The 21,138-nt window shown below is 43.4% G+C and overlaps 1 protein-coding gene across 10 annotated transcripts in view; it reads left to right on the forward strand.

The window, feature by feature from the left end:
* Nucleotides 1-14,684, forward strand: part of LOC115364623 (E3 SUMO-protein ligase CBX4) — a 72,200-nt gene extending 57,516 nt beyond the window's left edge. For 9 of the 10 annotated variants that reach the window (XM_030059134.1, XM_030059128.1, XM_030059184.1 and 6 more), the window contains 4 exons: nucleotides 8,323-8,366; nucleotides 8,912-8,977; nucleotides 10,797-10,863; nucleotides 11,894-14,684. In XM_030059134.1, coding sequence (XP_029914994.1) covers nucleotides 8,323-8,366; nucleotides 8,912-8,977; nucleotides 10,797-10,863; nucleotides 11,894-13,351 — 1,635 coding nt within the window. In that variant the 3' untranslated portion in view covers nucleotides 13,352-14,684. Of the gene's footprint in view, nucleotides 1-7,861; nucleotides 8,125-8,322; nucleotides 8,367-8,911; nucleotides 8,978-10,796; nucleotides 10,864-11,893 lie in introns of those variants that run through there. The other variant, XM_030059192.1, reaches the window with a different exon arrangement.
* Nucleotides 14,685-21,138: the final 6,454 nt, after the last annotated feature.

Consider the following 21,138-nt stretch of genomic DNA (forward strand, 5'->3'; position numbering starts at 1 on the left):
TCTCGCTCTTGTTCTTTCAACTTGCGTTTATAAGCCACAGCTGAATTCAGCAACGGCTCCTTGGGGGTAGTTGAAAGGCATTATGGGAAATCACCAGCTGAAAACAGAAGTTGATTAGGCAGGTTGAGGGAAGCAGGGGGGCTCACCAAAACTGAATTCCAACACTTCATCACAAATTAATTTATGGAATACACTGTGCATGGAAATGATTAGTTAGTCTGATTTAAAAAAAAAAAAATCATTCCAGAATTGGTTCATTTGGGGGAAAAAATAGCTGAAATTCCTGAGTTAGTATTTGTAAGCCAAAGATGATGCATAACTTGTTCACCAGTGAGTGGACAAAGAGTTGCTGTAGAAATACTGCCAAGACAGGTGGAAAACAGCATCTTAATGTAAAAAGCAAAGAGCTACAAACTGACTTCCACTTGGTGTTCTCTTACAGTGTGAAATTGCCACATTTTGAGGCTGTTTAGCTTTGAATCAACCGAGTGACTTTTGGTTTCTCTGGTTTGTTGAGCACTTTTCTGTATAACTTGTCTGATCAGACATGGAAGCGCTCAGCTTTGCTTCCTCACATGCCTTTATTCTCCCAGGATTTTTGGCTAGCCAGCTGAATTATCCTGTTTCCCTGCCTGTTCTCCCCGTGTGCATCTGTGTACGTGCATGTCTGCGCGTCTGAGTCTGTCTGCCGGCACCGTAGGTGTGTATGCCTGTCTCGCCTCTTGACCTGCTCACCTAACCATCAAATGAAACCGTCTGTCCCTTCCAAAGCCGGGCGTCTCCAGACTGTCCCACTCAGCTGCTCGGCTCGGTCCACCGTGCACTTCTCCCTCTCTGCCTCTGGGCCTCCTCCAGCCTCCCCACCAACAGCACACATGTCGTCTACGCCACTCCCTGCCAGAGACGCGATTAGGCCAGTTACCATCGGTATCGTTGGCATCGGAGGGGCTGTTACCAAGGCAGGCAGTCAGCTCCCGCCCCACAGCACAGCATCTCCCAGGAGTCGTTTTCAAGAAGAAAAATGGGCCGATAAGAACCGATTTATGGTCCTATATGAGCCTCAATCTGTTGTCGTCCACTGAGCCTCTTGTTTTCATTTGCTCTGCCAGGAATTGAGCGGGTAATGGAAACAGCAGGCCTCATTAGAGCGACCGTGTAAGTGCCATGTGTCATAAACCAAACGCCGGAGTCAATATTCACATTCATAAACTCTAGCTTGTCCTGCACATCTGATTTCAAGTGAGCGAAGGAGGGAGGAGAGAAGCTTTTGACTGCAGATTGATCGCACATCATGAGAAAATTTGTGGACGTAATAAGCAATTTAATCCTGTGTGTGTGTGTGTGTGTGTGTGTGTGTGTGTGAGCCTGTGTCTGTGAGGGTGTGTGTGCATATCAGGGAGGCTTAACTCACGTCAGTATCAGTATAATGGAGAATTTTCCGCTGTGAGTCACAGTGGTCATTGCTCAGCCAGTCATGAATGCTACTACCTGCCTCTGACGTACAGCTCTCTGCCACACACACACAAACACACACACGTCTTCATCAATTACAGCCTCCGTCTGGATAGGAGGTTGAGTCACGGTGACGCCAGAGCACATCTCTCTCTCTCTCTCTCTCTCTCTCCGTGTCTTTCTCTCTCTCGCTCGCTCTTTCAAATGCACTAGAGACGCAAACAACTTGTGTCGTGACCAGAGGCGGCGGTGACGTACCAACGAGGACTCACTTGAGAGCTTGAGTGGATCCTCCCCTGAGACTCATATTCCCTGTGAGTCATGTGCACCTATTAACATATACATCTTCATAATCTAGAATAAAAATAACTTAAATATCAGCGCTGCATCTTCAACGCCTAATTGCATATAGTGATGAATTCTCCGCAGACTCCGATTCAGGCTTTTCCAAACCTTGTGAATAATACACAAAGCTAGAGATAATATGTACGACTTCATGAATGCCGCAAAATTGACTCTGTCACCCTTGCAGGTGAGAAACATTTGTCACACGCCCGTACACAGTAGGAAATCAGATTCCTGGGAGGCAGTTCAAAAGATTACATTCTCCTTTTATGGCTGCTACAAAGACTCCTTGAGGAAGTAAAAGATTACAGTTGTGTGCTCATGTAACACACACACACACACAACCTGTGCTTCAATCAACCACAGGCTTAAAAAGGATGTCATTTTCAGCACAGCTGCGTGTCTAGTTTGAGACAGTATAGATTTATTTTACTTTACAACAGCACACATTGACATGACATATGAAGAGTTCTACGCCATAATTTATCCAGTGTCTGTAAAATATTGAGGAGAAAGCCTCTTAAAGCAGAAAGAAATGCTTTAAAAAGTAGCACAATTTGTTTTACTTTCAGTGTCAGTTTGCCACAGTAGGTGTCTCTTCAAATGTCATTTTGGAATAAAAGGAGATAGCTTTTCTTATATTGAAAATGACATAAATATTGTTAAAAAGTAATGCAGACCAAAACTACCGGGTGTATTAGTCTCCTACAGGAATGTGCATCAGCTTACAAAATAAATTCAAGTCTGTGCTTGTGTTAGGCTCTTTCATTTTCAATTTCTTCCTGCCGCCACCCATTGTTCAAAAAAACAATAAAATGCGTCACGCGCACAGGCTGAGCCGTGTGGTGAAACGACATTAAGACCTGACTGCAGTGGTGAGTCACTCGGCTGATCTCTGTGATGGCTGAAACAGGTGCCGTGACTCCCAGCTGAAAATGGACTCAAAGGTGAAACGGTGCGATGACAGTTTGGCTGTTCAGCAGTGACCAGCGATGGACAGCTACAGCAAAGCCTTGCATAGTAATGAGAGCACGCTCGAGCCAAAAATTACAGTAGCACCCAGCACTGTCCTGTGAATCCTCTGAAATATCAACTGTAAAAGAACTGAAACAGTCTTGTTATTACATCTTTCCTCAATCCAGAGAGGAGAGTGTAGTCTTTCACCTGATGTTAAAAGCAGGAAAATCACAAATATTGGAGTTATGAGGTTTTCACATGACAATAGTATTAATCTAAAATTACAGAGTGCATCATCCTTTATTATACATCAGGTATTCAATGAAGCTCTGTTTAGTCCAACATATATAATCCACATATATGTCAGAACCCATAATAAACAAAGAGAACATTGTTCTATCTACTGCACTTTGTACCCTGTTGTAAAATACATGTTCAGGTGTTGTTGATATCTTTCAAAACAAAATGTCTTTTATTTAAGACTGTTAATTCATTAAGCGTTACATTGTACAAATGGTGCATATTAGCAGTATTTACAGGTGTTGATGCATTGCTCCAAAGTGTAGAATGTAATGAATGTTTTGTCTGGAACAGGGCTCTACACAAAAAAAGAGAGAGCCAAAGCAGATGCTCCAACTGGGCTGAGATTGTTGTCCAGTTTCTTAAAGATGTTCATTTTCTTTTTAAGGAAAACCGACTAGATGACTTGGAGCTACACATCTGCATTGCTGTGTTCACCACGAGCCAATATTTAATGTTATTATTCACATTCCACAGGTCCATTTGACAAAATCTCATCTCTCCCCATCCAAGTTTTTCCCTGGTTGTCATCTGATCTGTAGTAAATCCCTCTGACGCAGGCAGAGCATCATTTCCTCCTACGTGGAAATGTCATCTTAATCAGATGTCTTTGCTTACATAAAGAGCAGTGCCATCACCAGAAACAAGTGTTTCTGGCCAGAAACATGGCAGCTCTCATGGTCACCTGCCTCGTTCAGAGACTTACAGGCTCACATGCTGCTAAAATCTGTCAAAGCGCTTTGATGCAGCATGTTTAAACATCAAAACATGTACCTTGTGTGAGTGTATTGTGACGTTTTTGAAGGAACAATGAAACTTTTTTTTGTTTGCTTCATTCCTGTTCCTACCTCTGTCCCTCTTGCCAGTCTTCCAAGGGTCATAAATGACAGCAGTGCCTGTCCTCTTCCCATCACTTTATCACTGTTGAGAATAGAATAATCACTTTTTCCTCCCCCTGGCTTCTCCCCAAGGGACATAAAGACTCTCTCAGCAGCCATCCCAAACCGAGACCAATCATATGCTTTAAATTGGTCACAACAGAAAGATTTATGATGCATTCAAAAGAGTCCTGCTATGATGATTAGTGTAAGTCATAAATAATGATTAACATAGTTGAGACTGCACTTCACTTTAATGAAGGAACAAAGTTTATAGATTTTATATGAAAATAACTGATCAAGAGGATTGCTCTGTAAACAATTTCTGAATCACAATGGCTGGCAGATCAAATTATTTATTTCAAAATCATGCCTTCCTTCCCGACATTTTATTTATTTATTTATTTAAATTCAAAGGTTTAATGCATCTCTGGATATACCAGAAGGCAAAGTCTTACAGCTCTTCCATGTGTCTTTAATTTCGTAGATGCAGTAAATAAGCTTGGTGAAAATAGATCACACTGACACATGAATGCGGTTGTGTTCCTTTCCGTGTAATTTCACGAGGATTCCTGAAACGGAGCTTGACACATGGTGGAAGTTGGACAAGTCATTTCATGTCATTTATTCACTATGAATGTGCCCGCATGTCGCGCGATTACACGGAAAGGGTAATTTCATACGTAATAAACTGAGAAATATTACAAGCACTTCGATTCTTTTTAACCCTGTCTGGAGACATGGCACAACACACACCTTAACTTTTAGGTTTTGAAGGAAGCGCTCATCCGATGATCAGACAGCAGAAAACATCCACTGGTGGTTATTATCTGTATAAAAATGCAGAGGACCTGTTTGCTGTTCCCTCTCAGGAGGGGTGTATTTGTTAATGACTCCTCTTTAGCCCATGCTTCATTTCACATCGAAATCTCCTCTCAGGTCGGCTGTGCAGCTCTGGAAATATTTGGAAGAGACACTGATGCAATTATAATCTGCCGTGCAACTGAGTATCTGTTTTTGCTAATTATTCAAGCTGTCATGCGGCTGAATTTTAATGCACATGGCAGTGTTGAGTGTGAATGAGCTGTAGTGTTGGACTCGGCCACATGAAGTTTAAGCACGGTTACATTAATAACGCGCGCACGTGCAGCATCACATTCCGTCCATCCCTGGAGCACGTGCCGCTGCGAGCCACACATCTAAGGCAAAAACTGTCAAGGTGAACGTTATCCATTTGCATGTGGCAACATTAGCCATTGTTTCACAGCGTCACAGAGGTGGCAGTGCGTGCTTTTGACTGTTTATGAAGCCGGGCGCCTGTTTTTGGTGAGGTGTCTGTCCAGTAATGGGGCAGGTGTCATTGGGAAGAGTGTCACCGATTAACCAAAAAATGACAGAGCCAGCGCCCAGCCGAAGCTGTTTCCGAAGAGCATTACTTGGAATCACCCTTTCGCTTGTAATTCAAGTCATGTTCACTTTGGGCAGTGGTTAATTTAGGAATGACGCAGTTGAATTAATAGATTCACAACGACACTGCGCCCTTCTGCGCACAGCGAAGCGGCAGCTGCGCACGATCCCCGACGGCCAGGGGTCTCCCCTTACAGCCTGTCACGAAAAATAATGGCTGTTTGGACAGTCAGGGTGCATATGGAAAGGATTTTGAACACAAATACACGAGTGAGAATGGGCTAGCGTCGCTCGTTGCATTTGATATTTCACTGCCGATTTGTACTCATTGCCTTATAAGGAAAGGCAGTCGTGCCCGCCTGCAATAGGCTGAGCGCCGCAGCCTGCGGGGACCGTGCACTTTAACCCTTACCCTGCTGAATTTTATTTGGTCCGACCAGCTCAGACAATACACGACGGCTCTCTACACATTTTGGGGCGTTATTTATTTTTCTAAGCTCTGTACCGAAACTGTTTGCCCAATACAGACATAGCAGGTCTATAATCGGCTATAGATGTGAGTCAACCATAGGATTTATAGTCTTGTTTTAACTGCTCTCGCGCGCTCCATCTCTCTCTCTCTCTCTGCGTGCGTGTGTGGTTATATTGTCATTCTCAGTGGTCATGTCCTATGTTCCACTGTGGGCTTTACCACTCAGCTAAAATTCCAGGTGTGTGTGTGTGTGTGTGTGTGTGTGTGTGTGTGTGTGTGTGTGTGTGTGTGTGTGTGTGTGTGTGTGTGTGTGTGTGTGTGTGTGAAGGTGCATGGACGGACCCGCATCTCCCATAATATCCGGCCGCGGGCCGGTACATATTAGCCAGGGGTTATGCGCTCAGTGCCAAGTGATAACGGAACGGCTGCTGCCTGTCCTGCCGAGGTTCCGCAGTCAGAAAATAACCACAGTGGAGGAAAAGCCACCGGGTTGGAAGCCCCAGCAGAGAATGCTGACCTACATTGGCTGTCACACAACCACGGGCCATTTACCGCTGTGAAAATCCACCAGAAAATCCCGCACCACGACGCCATCTGAAATGTCATCTCTTTGTATGACCTTGAGTCAGAGAGGATATGGAAATCTATTCAAGGTGATACACTCATGTTGTGAATGATCTCTGCTGGTAATTTAATGTTACAAAGGCAATAATTCGTGCTGCTTATCGCCCGATGGACATTTGTTTTGATATTTTACTATATTAATAATAGGCCTACAACTTATTTTTTATATTATCACAGCTAGTAATAATTACTTGTAGCTGTGACCACATGAAAAATGCGTTGGGCCTTGCCTTTGGTCGAATAGGCCTGTTGTGGCTTTTCAGTCAGGTGCTATTTCTCATTTGACATTTGGTGGTAATTACAAGCAGGCCGTAATGGATCAGCAGCAGCTCACAAACACATTTTGGACAAGTCTGTAGGTGGGATGCTAATAAATTGCGTGCTGACAGAAATTAGTGTCCCAAATGGATGGCCCGCTCCTGAGAGTGCAGTGCTGGTGCCGGATGGCCTTGGGGCAGCACAAACAGGCCATAGTGCTTTAGCATGAAGCTTTCTTCTTTCATAGCTCCCTCTTGCAGTTGGATCTCGCCACGCATCCGTGGACCTGACAGAGAGGCGGATGTTGCCTTCAGGTGTTGATCTCAGCTCGTTCTTCCGAGAACGCAAGTTACAGTGGGATTTCCCGCACATTCGAATGCGTTTGATTGGAAATCAGAAACAAAACAGGCCTTGTAAATGATGTCCCAGCGGAGTTCAGTCGTGAGCAATGGAAATGTCTGCTAGTTGTCATCCCAAATGAAACACCGCAGCGATGACTTCATTTATTGGCATCAGAGAAGCACAGGGATAAATTGTTGAACTCTGCAGTGCTTGGTCCTACAAAAACATGCACAAGAACAGCTCTGTCTCAAAGGCAACATCGTATGTAACAATATGTTTTTGTCTGTTCTGTCTGTTATTTAGTAGTGGGATCTAGCTAGGCCTGCTTTTTGCTGCAGCAGCAAAATGAAAAGGAGGAACTGTGTGACGGTATGCCGATGCCCTGTGAATGGATGAGTTTATAGCCAAACTTATCAGTTTTCCCTTGGGGATTAAGAAGATATTTCTGAATCTGATTCTGAAACTTGATTAGCCATGCTACGTTTGTATATGCATGACAAGCGTTCAGCATGAAAATAGCAATATTAGACTTTATTAACCATTTAAATGTGGAAAGTCAAATACAGTCCAGTAGTAGAATACTTTTTTTTTTTTATCCGATTTTGCTGCGGCGTCCATGCTCTGTACACTCTCTGGCTAAGTCGGGGATAATAAGATTTAAAAAAAAAAAAAAAAAAAAAAAAAAAAAAAAAAAGACGTTCGTGTGCAGCTGAAGTCGTGATTGCATTATTTCCGACAGCACTTTAACGCAACAGGAGCAGAAACCCCGCCCCCAGCCCTCCTCCTCGTCTGACGTCACACCAACGGCTATTTGCATGAAGTGTTTTCTGCTGCAGCTTCAAGTCGCCTGCAGACGGACTGTCTCTGGGAGGGAAAGCGAGGGAAGAAGCGGACAGAAAAAGGGGAACTATTAAATTTTGCCCCAGAGGATCAGAAATTTAAATAGAACGCGGAGATAAGGTGACTGTGTGTGTGTCTTGTGAAAGAAAAAGAAAAAGACCCCTTCCCTTCTGTCGGAAAATGGAGCTACCCGCCGCGGGAGAGCACGTCTTTGCGGTGGAGAGCATCGAGAAGAAGCGCAGCAGAAAGGTTGGTGACAAGAGCACTGAAGGACATTTAGTGACTGCACATGCAAAACAGGGGAATTTGTTTTTGCTTTTCTGCCCTCCCCGACGGACAGCACGGTTTTCACTGTCAATGTAATGCTCTCTTCAGATGACTGATGCACGCCACATTGCATTTACGGTGCAAAGTAACGTTAGTTGTCCTGTTTGTCTTCATCCACAGGGCCGGGTGGAATACCTCGTCAAGTGGCGAGGATGGTCTCCAAAGTAAGTCACCTTCGTGGGGGGTGGGGTGGGGGGGCTTATGACAGAAGTGTGTGCGCACGGGCGCGCGCACATACTTGCGCGAGCCTATTTTGCGCGCTTGACATGTTTCAGTGATCGATGTGGCTTTAGAAAGCGTGCAGTGCGAAGTGTACCAGTTTACATAAGAAACATCTATATGTTCAGCCTATTTTTATATAAGGGCCATATTTTCTAACTTTGAAGGAAGACGGTCCGTGCTAAACAACACACGTTTAGCCTTCACTCCATCCTGCAGCCATGTGAAGAAGTTACTCATGAATTATGACATATGTATTACCATGGGTTATAAATGTCTGTGTATATTGTTTTTCAAGTGCACTCCTAAAATATACAGAGCCATAAGAACATATTTGGATGGCCACTTGAAGGCCATTAGGGTGGGGGTGCTGAAGTTGCCTAGCTACACAGCTCCTCAGCTGCACATGGCAGCCACTTTGGACGTGCTGTTGGGTCAAGGAGAACGCTGTTGTTAAGTGGGTCTGGTTTGCCCTCTCCTCTTTGAACAGGTACAACACATGGGAGCCGGAGGAAAACATCCTGGACCCAAGGCTCCTTGATGCTTTCCAGGACAGGTGAGTTGTAGGGTTGGGTGCTCTGATGTTGTAGTAAAAGGGACGTAGCCATCATTTTAGAAGTGAGGGGGACAAATTGTTCAGAGGTCTATTCAGCGATTTATCATAATGGCTGTAAAAGTGCAGGGGACGGAGGGCACAGATACAGGAAGTGCGGGGGACATGTCCCCCCTGTACCCTGCGTCCACTATGCCCATGAAAAGGGGGCAAGGATGGGGGAAGTGAGGTGGATATCTTCCTCTCCCTTTGTCTCTCAAACATTACTGGACAGAGTTATGGTTAAGAATACTTATAGAATATGCAAAAATTTAAATATTTCATGTTTAAAAGATGCCTATGAACTTATTTTGTCATTATTCACTGCACCTCTAGTGGCATGTTTGTTCAGTGAACTAGGGTCCATTAGGATTCAACTAGTTAGTTGTAATTGTAAATGCACAGGGTAAGTCATATTTTGAACATGTACCTAATAGTCTACAGTGATTACATAACAAATTATCCTACTGAACTATTAAAGTGTTGACTGATTGTAGTTGGCTGATCCTGATTTCCATCATTTCCCTGACTTTGTGCTCTGTATGCATGTAGTTGAGACTGTTCACCTTCTAATCAACCAGTTCACCTGTGTCAGCATATAAAACATTGCAGCCAGTTTCAGGTCGGCTTTCTCCAGTGGATATTGGCATCATTGTCCAAAATAGTGAAAAGATATTTTTTCCTTTTCATTTTAACAGGTAGATACCTCTCCAGGCTATACCACATGAGTACATTATTAAATTGTGCTCCCCATCCCTAGTTTATTCTTACTTGGGAAAGGGTAAGAGAAGTGAACAGGGAACTAAACAGTACACAGCTTAGGGATCACTACATAAATGTGTTCACTGCTTTAAAATGTTTTATGATAGCTGGCCAACATAACTTCCCCATCCTTTGCAATTGTAGATGGCCTGGTGTCCAGTGTTGTCAAACTAGGCTACCATGGTGAAATGAGCTAGTAGGCTAATTACAAAATCCACCATTGTGGTATGGAGCAGGCAGCGTCATGTGAAGGACAGTGTAATTGAGCTCTGAAATGCAGCTTGTGTAAAACTGTCACTGGCTTTTCTCTTGCCCTCCTGCTTATTTGTTCCACGCAACCTTTCAGGGGCAGGTCACACGTTAAAGCGAAACATCAACAGTGCCCTGCATCTGTTTTTGCAATTACCTCTCTCTCTAAAGGGGAGATATTTTATTGAAACTAATTGTGTGGCTCTCTAGGGAGCCAAATCGTCTGAATGCCAGGCTATGAAAATACACTGAGTCGTCATTGTAATTAGATGTGAGGGAGGAGGGTGGGGGAGGGGACTGACATCACTTCTGTCTGCGGTATTGAGTTACTGCCTGGGAGAGACTTCACTGGAAACCCAGGAAAGTCAGAGAAAGGCAGGCCCGTACCCTCCACCATGGACAGAGACATCAGATGGCATATTGTTTTCGAAGGAAGAAGAAACCCAATTCTCTGTCAGTGTTGAGCTTTGTAGTGGTGAATGTTGAGCATAATTAGGAATATTTTAAATGTGATATGGAGTAAAGAAATCTTAGGCTAGTGTAAGAAGACAAATTGATTGAAATAAATGATATAAAACTTAATAGGATTATGAATTTTGTAATCTGTGTTAAATGAATTTCTTTCTACATCATGAAGTTCAACCTGTGATATAGGCTGGATATTTTCTAATTGAGCCTTGAGAGTAAAGCCATTACACAGTGTTGCCATGCAACAACAGCTCATCTCCATGGGGCGGTTTCAGTGATTGGTTGTTGTTTTCCTCTCCCACAGGGAACGACAAGAGCAGCTGATGGGGTATCGCAAGAGAGGACCTAAGCCCAAGCACCTTCTGGTTCAGGTGTGTGGACTCTCTAAATCACGCTGCTCTTACTGTATCCTCCTATCAAAAGTGTATGCAAAGAACAGCAGCTATGCTTTAGATATAATATTTTTTATGTTTAGTCCCATGGTGTAATATGGAATAAATGTTTAGATTGTAGTATTTATAGAAGCTTGCTTTTTGTCTTCTAGTAATTAGGTCATGTTTGTGATATGCATAATAGGATTTGTATTTTTTATGCAGTTAATGAATAGGAGGTGGTATTTCAAAGGCATCGTAAAACAGCATTGCTGTTCCCCCCGAGTGTCAAATATTGTTCATTTGTAGAGAATCTTTGTTTCTTAAAATAGACAAATTTAACTTTGGTGTACTCCACTTTGGTGGAGCACTTGCTCATTGTACATGATAATAATAACATTTACAAACTATGAACACTGAATAAGATGGTAGATATTAGCTGCATTGATTTCTATATGCATAACAACTGTAGCTGAATGACTGTGAATTGTACATTTAGTGCATCAATCACAAATCCAAAAGGCCAGGGGAACCCCTCGGAGGAGAGTTTTGTTCATCTCAGGAGGGTGTTGGTGGTAACACATGGGATAAAGACAATGATGGGACACAGAGCAGCCAGTGACATTCCTCTGAGCTGAGGTCACAGCCACAGGAGCCACTTTGAAATGTCACTGTGACGGCCATGGCAGCGGCTGAAAGGGCCGTACATGAACTGTAGGAGGCCTGTGTGAACATGGATGCAGGCCCCTGAAGTAAACTGTGCACTGGTTTGGGCCTCAGAAGAACCCCTTTCCACATTCCAAGCAAAGTTGCTTCGGTGCTACTAATGGGCCCCCAGTGAACTGTGCTTTTTTGTTCTGGCCCAGCACAGACACAGCTATAGATACTAGAGGCTGTTAGCTCTGCCCTGAGGAAGACCCAGGTTATAAATACTTAGTTGAAAACATTAGAAATTCCCCAGTTCATTGAATATTTATCTAGCTGTATTTCATGTACTGCTTTGATCTCTAATTACTGTCTTGTTTCTCAGGTCCCTTCTTTCGCCCGGAGATCCAGCATTCTGTCTGATCTTCATGAGGCGTCCCTGGATGAGGACAACTGTCAGAAGGCTAGCCCTGTCCAGATGCTCCGCTCCCAGAGCCAGCAGTACCAGCTGAACAGCAAGAAACACCACCAGTACCAGCCGCTGTGCCGGGAGCGTGACGCTGAGCAGCAGGCCAACGGTAAGAAGAAGTTCTACTACCAGCTCAACAGCAAGAAGCATCACCATTACCAGCCCGACCTCAAGATCTATGAGCCCCCGTTCGCCAAGCCCAAAGAGGTCAAGGCTCCAGATCTGGCCAATAAAGGGTGGAACCTTCCCCCAGCTCTGCAGCAAAAGTGGGTCCGGGACAAGGACTCTGGCTGCCTGACCAAAGTCAAAGACATCACCATGGAGCTGAAGAAACTTCCAGCAGACCTCAACGGCCACAAAGAGCCAGAGAAGGTAAAGATACCCACTAAAGAGGATGCTTTATCGCTGTCAAATGGTGTGAGCAGCAGCAAGCTTAAGATTGTAAAGAACAAAAACAAGAACGGACGGATTGTTATTGTCATGAGCAAATACATGGAGAACGGAATGCAGGCTGCTAGGATTAAAAACGGCGACTCTGAAACTGCTGACATGCCACCTCCAGAAATAGACAATGGTATGGAGAACCATCTTGAGAAGATGAAGCTTGTCAAGAAGCTCGGCCTCATGAATGGATTTGCGAAACCCCCCAAGGACAAAGCAAATGTGGCTCGCTCTGGATATAATGGAGATTGCACTATAGAAAAGGAGCAGTCATCTAAAATGGAGCCAACTGTGACGGAACAGGATAAACATGTAGAGGTCAGGGGTCAAAAGCAGCTTCCAGCGGATCAGCCTTTACAACTGACAACCAAGTCTAATCTGGTCTCCAGGCCTTTGGACAGTGGAGTTTCCTCACCGCTGGACAGCAGAGAAAGCCAAGGTGGATTCCCAGGACTGAAACGACACCTTTCTGAAGCAGACACTGAGGATCACACAGGTAGTAAGAGGTTTTTCAGCTCCAGGAGTATCAGTGCACCAAACACAGTCACTTCCCCTTCCCAAAACATCGGCATAGACCAAAATGGCCACCACAGTCAGCTTGGACACCTGGACTTTGGGTATGCTGACCAAGAAGAGCCGATAGACTTGAGCATTGTCAAGTCCAGGCCGGAGGCTGCAGCTCCTACAGTTACCGAGGCTCAAACACACACACAGGCTGAAACACAAGCACAGACTGATGCACAAACAGAAACAAAGGCACAGGCTGAAACACCAGAACTCATAGCAGAGCAGAAAGCAGAGAAGTCGGGCTCTACCGCTGAACAGAGAAAAGAGCCCTTTCCATCTTTCAAACCTTTCCTTGGGAATATAATCATCACAGACATTACCACAAACTGTCTCACGGTTACCTTTAAGGAATATGTGACAGTGTAGTGGAGCCAGTACCACAAACTGTGTACAAACAACCTTGTATTTGTAGAAATGTACAGGAAATCTATTGGTATTTTCTGATGCTTGAATGTACAAAACAACCCTTGGAGTTTTCATTTTGTAAAGGTCAGGGGGAATTTGCATTTGGATCCTTTATTGAGTTGTTGGCAAATAATATTTCATGTAAGCTCCAGCTGTTACTTTTTGAGATTTTATCATATGCAGTATCTAATTTCATCTACTTCAAACTCAAACAAGTTTAGCTCAAAGAAAAAGTTTATGGTTCATTAGTGTCGGGGCTCAGTGAAGAAGCACTTATATCTGTAAATAGTCTTCCTCTTTTCTATGGATTTAATTACATCTTGATTTATACACTCAACTGTCTACATCTCAGATAATGTTTTAAAAAATATGTATATAGAGAATTTTGTAAGGAAGAAAAATTATATTGAAAGATGGTAAGTTACACTGTGTGTGCGCATGTGCGTATGGGTGGGTGTGTTTTGTGAACAGATGGAAAGATTTAAAGTAGGATGCATGCTGCTTGGACAGATTTGCCATTAGGCATGCTTAAACAAGCAGATAAGGAAAATGAAGGACCATGTTGTCAATAAATGAAATTTGCAACACTGAAAAGGAAATGGATGCTTTCACAACTCCTGTTGTGATTTGGTCTGTGGTTGCTGACCAAGCATTTCTACAGTCAGGCTTCCCAAAACCTGAGATTAAGCACAGGTCACATACACTATTAAAAAAAAAAAAAAAGAAAAGAAAAGAAACAGCCCTGTGATCCTATTTATTTCTTTTCCCCGATGCTTCTCTGTTGTGCATCGGGGCAGGTTTTAAAAAGTCGAGACGGTGTGTAGACATACTAACAATCACTTACACCCTAAGAAGTCGTTTAATTTAGCTATATCATTTAAGTGTGTTGGTTAACACTGCTGACTTGACTGTGTAAGCCAAATCTTCACGGGTAGGCCCACAACACGCTGTTCCCGACCCCTCGTGTGTACATGGCTGTGTATGAGATTAACCGGGGGGGTTCATGTTCCCATGTGTTATAAACGAGCTTGGTGACGTATTTTGAGTAAGTTTTCAAGACAGCTGTATTTTAAACTCTGTGTCATAATCAAACCTGTTCCCTTGTGTCATACATGCTTCTACTCATTGTATAGGAAATCTCTTAGGAATCCCTCTCAGCACCAAGTGCGGTCTGGAGATGCATTCAACTGCTCTGTAAGAAGGTGATCAGATGCACTTTGTTGTTTTGTGCGCAGACTCAGTGGAAGGCTTCCGATGATACATTTTGCAATAATAAAGTTGTTTGCAAGTGGCATTTGTAGGCTACGTAATTGACAAGTGTTTTTTTTCCCACCTTCGCATTACATCACAACCAGCCCACCAGCAGCGCGGCTCTCAATAAAAGAAACCTCATGACTGCACATCACATGGGACTTAAATAAGCTGGAGGACCTTGTCTCCTGCCGCAGAAAGAAAAGATCTCGACACGCAGGGCCGGCTGCTATACAGAAAATATTGCTCTTATAAATGGCCAGCCTCACCTCAGACATCGTTAAAAGTGTGCGGAGGTCTATTTTCGGCACAGTATCTGTGTGTATGTGTCTGTGTGTGCGTGTGTGTAGGCTGCGGGGCGAGAAGATTATCGACGGCCGTGCTGGTCTGCAGACCCAAGCCTGGGCTATTTTCAGACGGGCATCATCTAACTGTGAACCCTGAGGCCTGTCAGGACCAGCTATTTTCCACGCATAACTCAAAGCCTGGGCGGCCCATTTTCACACAGGCTGGGCCTTGGCCTGTCTAGGAAGCGGTGTGTTTCTCTCCAAAGTTTTCATGTAGATTAGATCAACTGAGGAGGCCTTCTTGTTGAGGTAAACCATTACATTTAACATTAAGATCAAATTTCAAGGCTTGCACAGGGCAGATTTAAAGAACTGCGAAAAGATTCACACATTACGCACACATTAGTTAAGTTTGTCCAAGTCCAATTAAACGCTGTTCATTAAATCAGACCCTTTCATGAGAGCTGAGGAGTTGGTTTACGGTCCGATCAATATTGCGAGACCTCATTGAGGAGCACACGGCAAAGTTTAAGGCTCCTGCTTTTTAAAGGGGTCCCACTTCAGCAGGTGTTCATGTCACTTACAGCATTAAACCTACAATAAATCTGCGTGTTGGAGGCGCTGGCACCACCACAACCTACATGTTGGTCTTTTTGCGACCACAGGCTTCATCACATACTAATTCTCTCAGAGGTGTTTTTTTCCATTTCCAGTTTAATGGGAATTCTGTTTGGTTCTTCTGGTTTATTACGTGAGATCCATCAATTCCTCTGTGCGGCTTAGGGAGGCATGAACGCACAGAAATGTTTAGAGGACAAGAAAAACAGGTTATCCCACACTGGCACACAATGTTTTGATAGACCTGCGGTGCAGCTCTCGTTCATTAAGAGCTCGTCATCAACCGCACAACCTGAAAGGTGGCTGTTGTTGTTGTTATTTGCTATTACGTGAGTCACTGTGTTTTTTTTATGAGTCGCCTATGAAACCTTTGGAATAGGCTAAACAGGACCAGAGCAGGCAAAAGACGCGGGTTGCGGTGTGTGAAGCCTGCGGGGTATTCGATTGGCCCAAAGTTGCCTTCATGCGCTGCAAATCGGCGATGGAAATGACAGCTCCTCCGCAGCTCTCGACCATTTCCTCTGCTCCAGCCTGCAGCCCGCCAATAAAACTGCTTTCTGTGCGCTTTAATGTGAGGAACGACAGAGAAAATGGCTGTCCTCTTTTAGTCTATCCAGCCTCTTCTCTATCGCGGCTCTCCGAAGCGCCTCGCAGCTGCTGCAGCCCACAAATAATTGCAACGACGTTTCATTTTAGGGGGAAATTCCCCCGCTACGAAGGATTTCTCTGGTGTATTCTGGCTCAGCTGCGTGCTTGGGCAAAAGTCGAACAAGTGTAATAGTGAAATTCGTCGTGACTTTCGTTGTGTGCCCCTTGTCAGATAATAATCGTCCCGAAAATGTTGTGACTGGTTGTGTTTTATCTCATCGATTAAAAACGACCAGTGGTTCATCGCAGAGGATGTTCATGACCTGGAGGTTTATTGACGAGTCCAAGCAGCGACTGCTATTTCTGACTTCGGTGCTCCCACCTTCTCTCTTCCTCTTGTCTCTCAACTTGTGTGTCAGAGAGTTGGGCCTATAGCTAAATGCTTTCTGGGGTCTAATGGAAAAAAAATAGAAAACAAAAAATAAAAAAAAAAGTGTTTTTGCGGTCGATTCCAAGAAATCCGAAAAGCCCCTAGATATTCCTGAAAGTTTGGTGCTTTCTTTTCTCGCCGTGTTTATTCGTTTTTATTGGTTGGTTTGGATTGAAACGAGGGTTGATGGGGAAATACAAACGAATTGCAAGTTCTGTAGACGTCAGTCTGGGACACAGGTGACATTTTCCTCTTCCTCGCCTGAAGGTCTTTATCGAGGAATCCTACAGCCTAAATTAATGTGATAACAAACAGGAAGCCCTCTCAGAATGTAAAGGTCCCAAAGTGAGATCTGGGACCAGGGGTTGCTGGCCCAAAAAAAGAATAAGAGTTTAATTCAATATTGTTTGACTTCCTCGCCTGCCCAGTGAGATAATGGATGAGGATGACTGTTTTGTGATAGAGGCTTCACTCTCCATTGAAATCACCACACCTAAACATTTGCCCATATTATAGTGACACAGGGACGCAGTAATGTGCTTGGACGATTTTAAAGCCCTTGGGGTGAAAGCGGCATTGAAATGAAGAGAAAGAAAGACAGAAAAAAGAAAAGAAAAGGAGAGAAATTTTCGACTATGTTTTTATATATTTCATCCGCCAGTTGTGTGTAGGCAGGAAGGTGATGACTGCAGATAGCAGCACTTTGGAAACACACAAAACACACAGACGCAGCCAGTGGTCAATCAATATGAGTGCCAAAGAAAATTGATCGCACTGACACGATGAACTGAGGAACCAAGGCCTTCTCTCTCTCTCTCTCTCTCTCTCTCTCTCTCTCTCTCTCTCTCTCTCTCTCTCTCTGTGTGTGTGTGTGTGTGTGTGTGTGTGTGTGTGTGTGTGTATTAAGGATCCGCGTCTATTTCTCTCAATATACTTTTTCCATTTTAGTCATTGAACAAGAGACTGGCAGCGCCTGATCAGGTAGTGCATGTCGTGTCGTGCTCAAGGACACTTGGACAGCACCCACTGGGGATTCGAACCTGTCACCGTACCTGCACCTCCTCTCTCTCTCTCTCTCTCTCTCTCTCTCTCTCTCTCTCTCTCTCTCTCTCTCTCTCTCTCTCTCTCTCTGATCATTTACCGCCCCGCTTGCATGTGTAGGATCACCGGGGGTTTCCTTTGTGCGCGCACCGGGAACCGGCGGCTTGCCCAGATACAAGCCAGCCAATGGTGTTTTAACGGCGGCTACACTGCTGCAGTGCAGGCGCGCCGAGACCAATCGCATCCAGTACCACGGAATCTGAGGTGCAGCCCATCCTCCCTCTGCACGGCGGTGCCATGCTTCACACAGTCTATGTACCGAGGTGTTCATTAAGGCGTGGAAAAATCCAAAATCTTACGGGCAAGACGGGGAATCCCAAATGCTCGCAACGTCAATTGACTCGAATGGTGAATAAAAGGTGGGGAAGCTTTGAATTCCACTGGCAAATGAGGCAAATCATAAATTCATCGTAAATCAAACGATTGGCAAATTATATTTCCAGAAAAAACACTGATAGGCCTACATCCACGGCGGGGTCTCAAAGCCCACATCCATTCATTTGCCCCTTCCCTCTTGAGCCTGAGGGCTACAGCTCTAATAGCCTGGCTTATTTTGGCAAATAGGCCTATTACAGTTATTGTGCATGCATGAAACAAATTAGAAAAGAATGTGATGATAAGTGGTAAGGGCTGTGCCTTTTTTGTTTCACGTCTTCTGTTGATGATTTATCTGTGTTAGGCTGTCGGTTTAGCTGTCAGCAAAGGTCCTTTAACAGCGGGGCTTTGCACTTTAAAGTTTTTTTTTTTTTTTTTTTTTTTTTTTTTGGTCCAAATCAACCCGCAAGACTTTGCTTAACAGCGCTATCTTTAATTAGAAACAAATGTCAAGACCAACTGAGCTCCAAAAGTGGCTCTGTGCTTTTCTAAATTGAGACTTAGACAATGAATCCATCATGGCATATATAGGCTGTGCTTATGTTTAACAAGGGCACCTACCCGCTTTTCTCTGAGGCAGTCATGGCCCAGTCCCCCCAGACAATATCATCTGCCACCAAAACATCGAAACGACCTTATAAAGATAAACCTCTAATGACTTGAGGACTAATAAGTGATGACTGACAAGCTGTTATTTGGTTGAAGGCCTTAAATCACTGATCCTGAATGCTCCCCTGATGAAAACTTCACGTCTTCTAAACAGTCCTGTGGTTATTTTTGGTTGATTTCTGCTGTCCTTTCTAATAATAAAAATATAACCTTACACATGAACGTATGGGCTATATGATAGCTATAGCCTAGTGTCAATGGCAAGCGTCAGATTAACGCTGTTTTTGTTTAAGCGCCCTGTTCCCTCCGCCTAATTCTACAGCTAATTAGATCAGAGTTATGGGGTTATGTCACTCTTCATCGTTTGTCCTCAAATCAGTCAACTTGTTCAAAGCCATTTCACAATTCCTAATTAGACGCTGGCCTTTTAATACATAGAGAGGTCAGTTTTCATTGTTTCCTTTGAAGTAGGTTACATGGTAATGTTCCGAGACTTAGTGACAAACTTCACCTGAGCGACGTCATGCCTGTTGAGACAATTAAAATGAACAAAGGGCTTGCTTTGTTAGCACCGAAATTGATGGGTCAGTCAGCCATGCCATAATGTTTAAGTATGGCTTCACAAAGTCCTCCATCTGCTCATTTACATTGTCCACATTACCCCGTCATGCACACACAAAGTCGACGGATAAGGATTTTTTTTTTTTTTTTTAAAGAGTGAGAATGTGTGAGAGAGATTAAAGTTGAGCATTATTTCAGAGGAAAATATGCGATGTAGGCATATTTCCAATGCTATTTCCAAGGTTTTATTCAAGCTGTCAAATTCTATTAATACCCGTCTCGTTTTAAATATGATGTCCTGTCAATTGCAAGTTTCTCGCATCAGTCAGTCTGAATGGGATTTCCGTTGCGTTCTATATAAAACCACAACTATGTGAATCATCGGATGTTAGATGGATTTGTTTTTTGGTTTTTTTTGCCTGTTGGTAAATAGCCTAATGAAACGTCACAATCTCCATTTAAATAAAAGCAGCCATTCTGTATGAAGCCTGTGTGAGTTGGCCTGGATTATGCTATGCAGCGTGGTTCATGCGTCTTTCTCCAAAGGAGCAGCGCCGGGCCATGCAGGCAACTAGGCTACACAGAAACTGCGAAGATCTGAGTCAGAGGCACTGCAACACAGGAGAAAGCAAAATCACCTCCTATAATTAGCCCATGTGCTCGGTCACCAGAAGTGTGCAGACTAGAACAAGGTAAACAACGACCTGAAGGGACATTTAAATCGCTCGTAATAAATAGCCTAAATAAGGAGCTCACCCGCATTTTTAATCGCGCTTTACAAAAATGTTACATCTTTTTCTGAGCAAAAAAAAAAAGTCGATGCTTCTCTTCATTTTCCTCTTAACATCGCACAGATAGGGCCTATGCGACTCTTTCACAACATATATTTTTTTTTTCAGCTATTATTCATTATTTCTACCAAAGGTGTCGTTTCAGGCTGCATGAAAAGATCTAAATATCTCCCGAGGCTCTTTAGTCCATGTTGGGTCTTATTTATTAGACCTTATTATCTATAACCCAAGAGAAACATAATAATAATAATAATAACAATAATAATAATCAAATAGGCTAACATTAAACTGATTGCCTTTGGTCTGTTTGTTTTTATTGTTTTTACTCAGTCCTAATAACCTGGTAACTATCCCATCTTCTAGACTGAAAATAGGTCAGATGATGATAACTGCTCTTTAAATTAAATCCTTGGCGTCTTGAAGGAATAATAAAAATTATTATTATAATTATTATTATCATCATCATTATTATTATTATTATTAGGCTATTATTACTTCCTTTATTTCAAAATTATTTTCAACCACTGAGCAAAATAGTGAAGTGATTTAAGATGCCTGCCAGGTCAGAATTAAATTCTTCGCACATTACAAGCGGTTTTACGTTTTTTTTTTTCTTTGGTTCTTGCTTTTACAGCTTTTTTTTTTCAGTTAAATTTGAAGCAGGCTACCTGGCTATTTGTAGCCTTGTGTTTAGATAGAGGATTAAATTCTAATGATTGTCTGTTCAGTTTTCTACTGTCTGCTGCTACTTCTATTCTTTATTTTTTTATATATAGCCTATATATTATAAGCCTATAGTCTATATGTTTTTTTTTTTTTAATTATTATTTGAGTTATTGCATTGTTCGGAGCATGGCAATTAATGGCAACTGTCCATATATGCGTAGCAGACCCGCTTATTTTTTCAGTCGCATAATCCCTTCAGCGGGCTCCACACATGCAGTAAAATGACAGAGCTGCAGCGGCTGACGAGCTGCGGGAATCGCAGACGCAGATTTTTGTCCGCAGAGTCGGATCCGCTGTGATGGACAGTCCAACCGGCCAAAGAGGCACAAATACACTTAAGACAGAGCAACATGAGTCGGACCCGCTGGAACATTTGCTGCCTTGCTGTGTCTTTAGAGATTTTGAAATTAG

This window comes from Myripristis murdjan, chromosome 1 (genome assembly GCF_902150065.1).
Source record: "Myripristis murdjan chromosome 1, fMyrMur1.1, whole genome shotgun sequence".
Classification (NCBI taxonomy): Eukaryota; Metazoa; Chordata; class Actinopteri; order Holocentriformes; family Holocentridae; genus Myripristis; species Myripristis murdjan.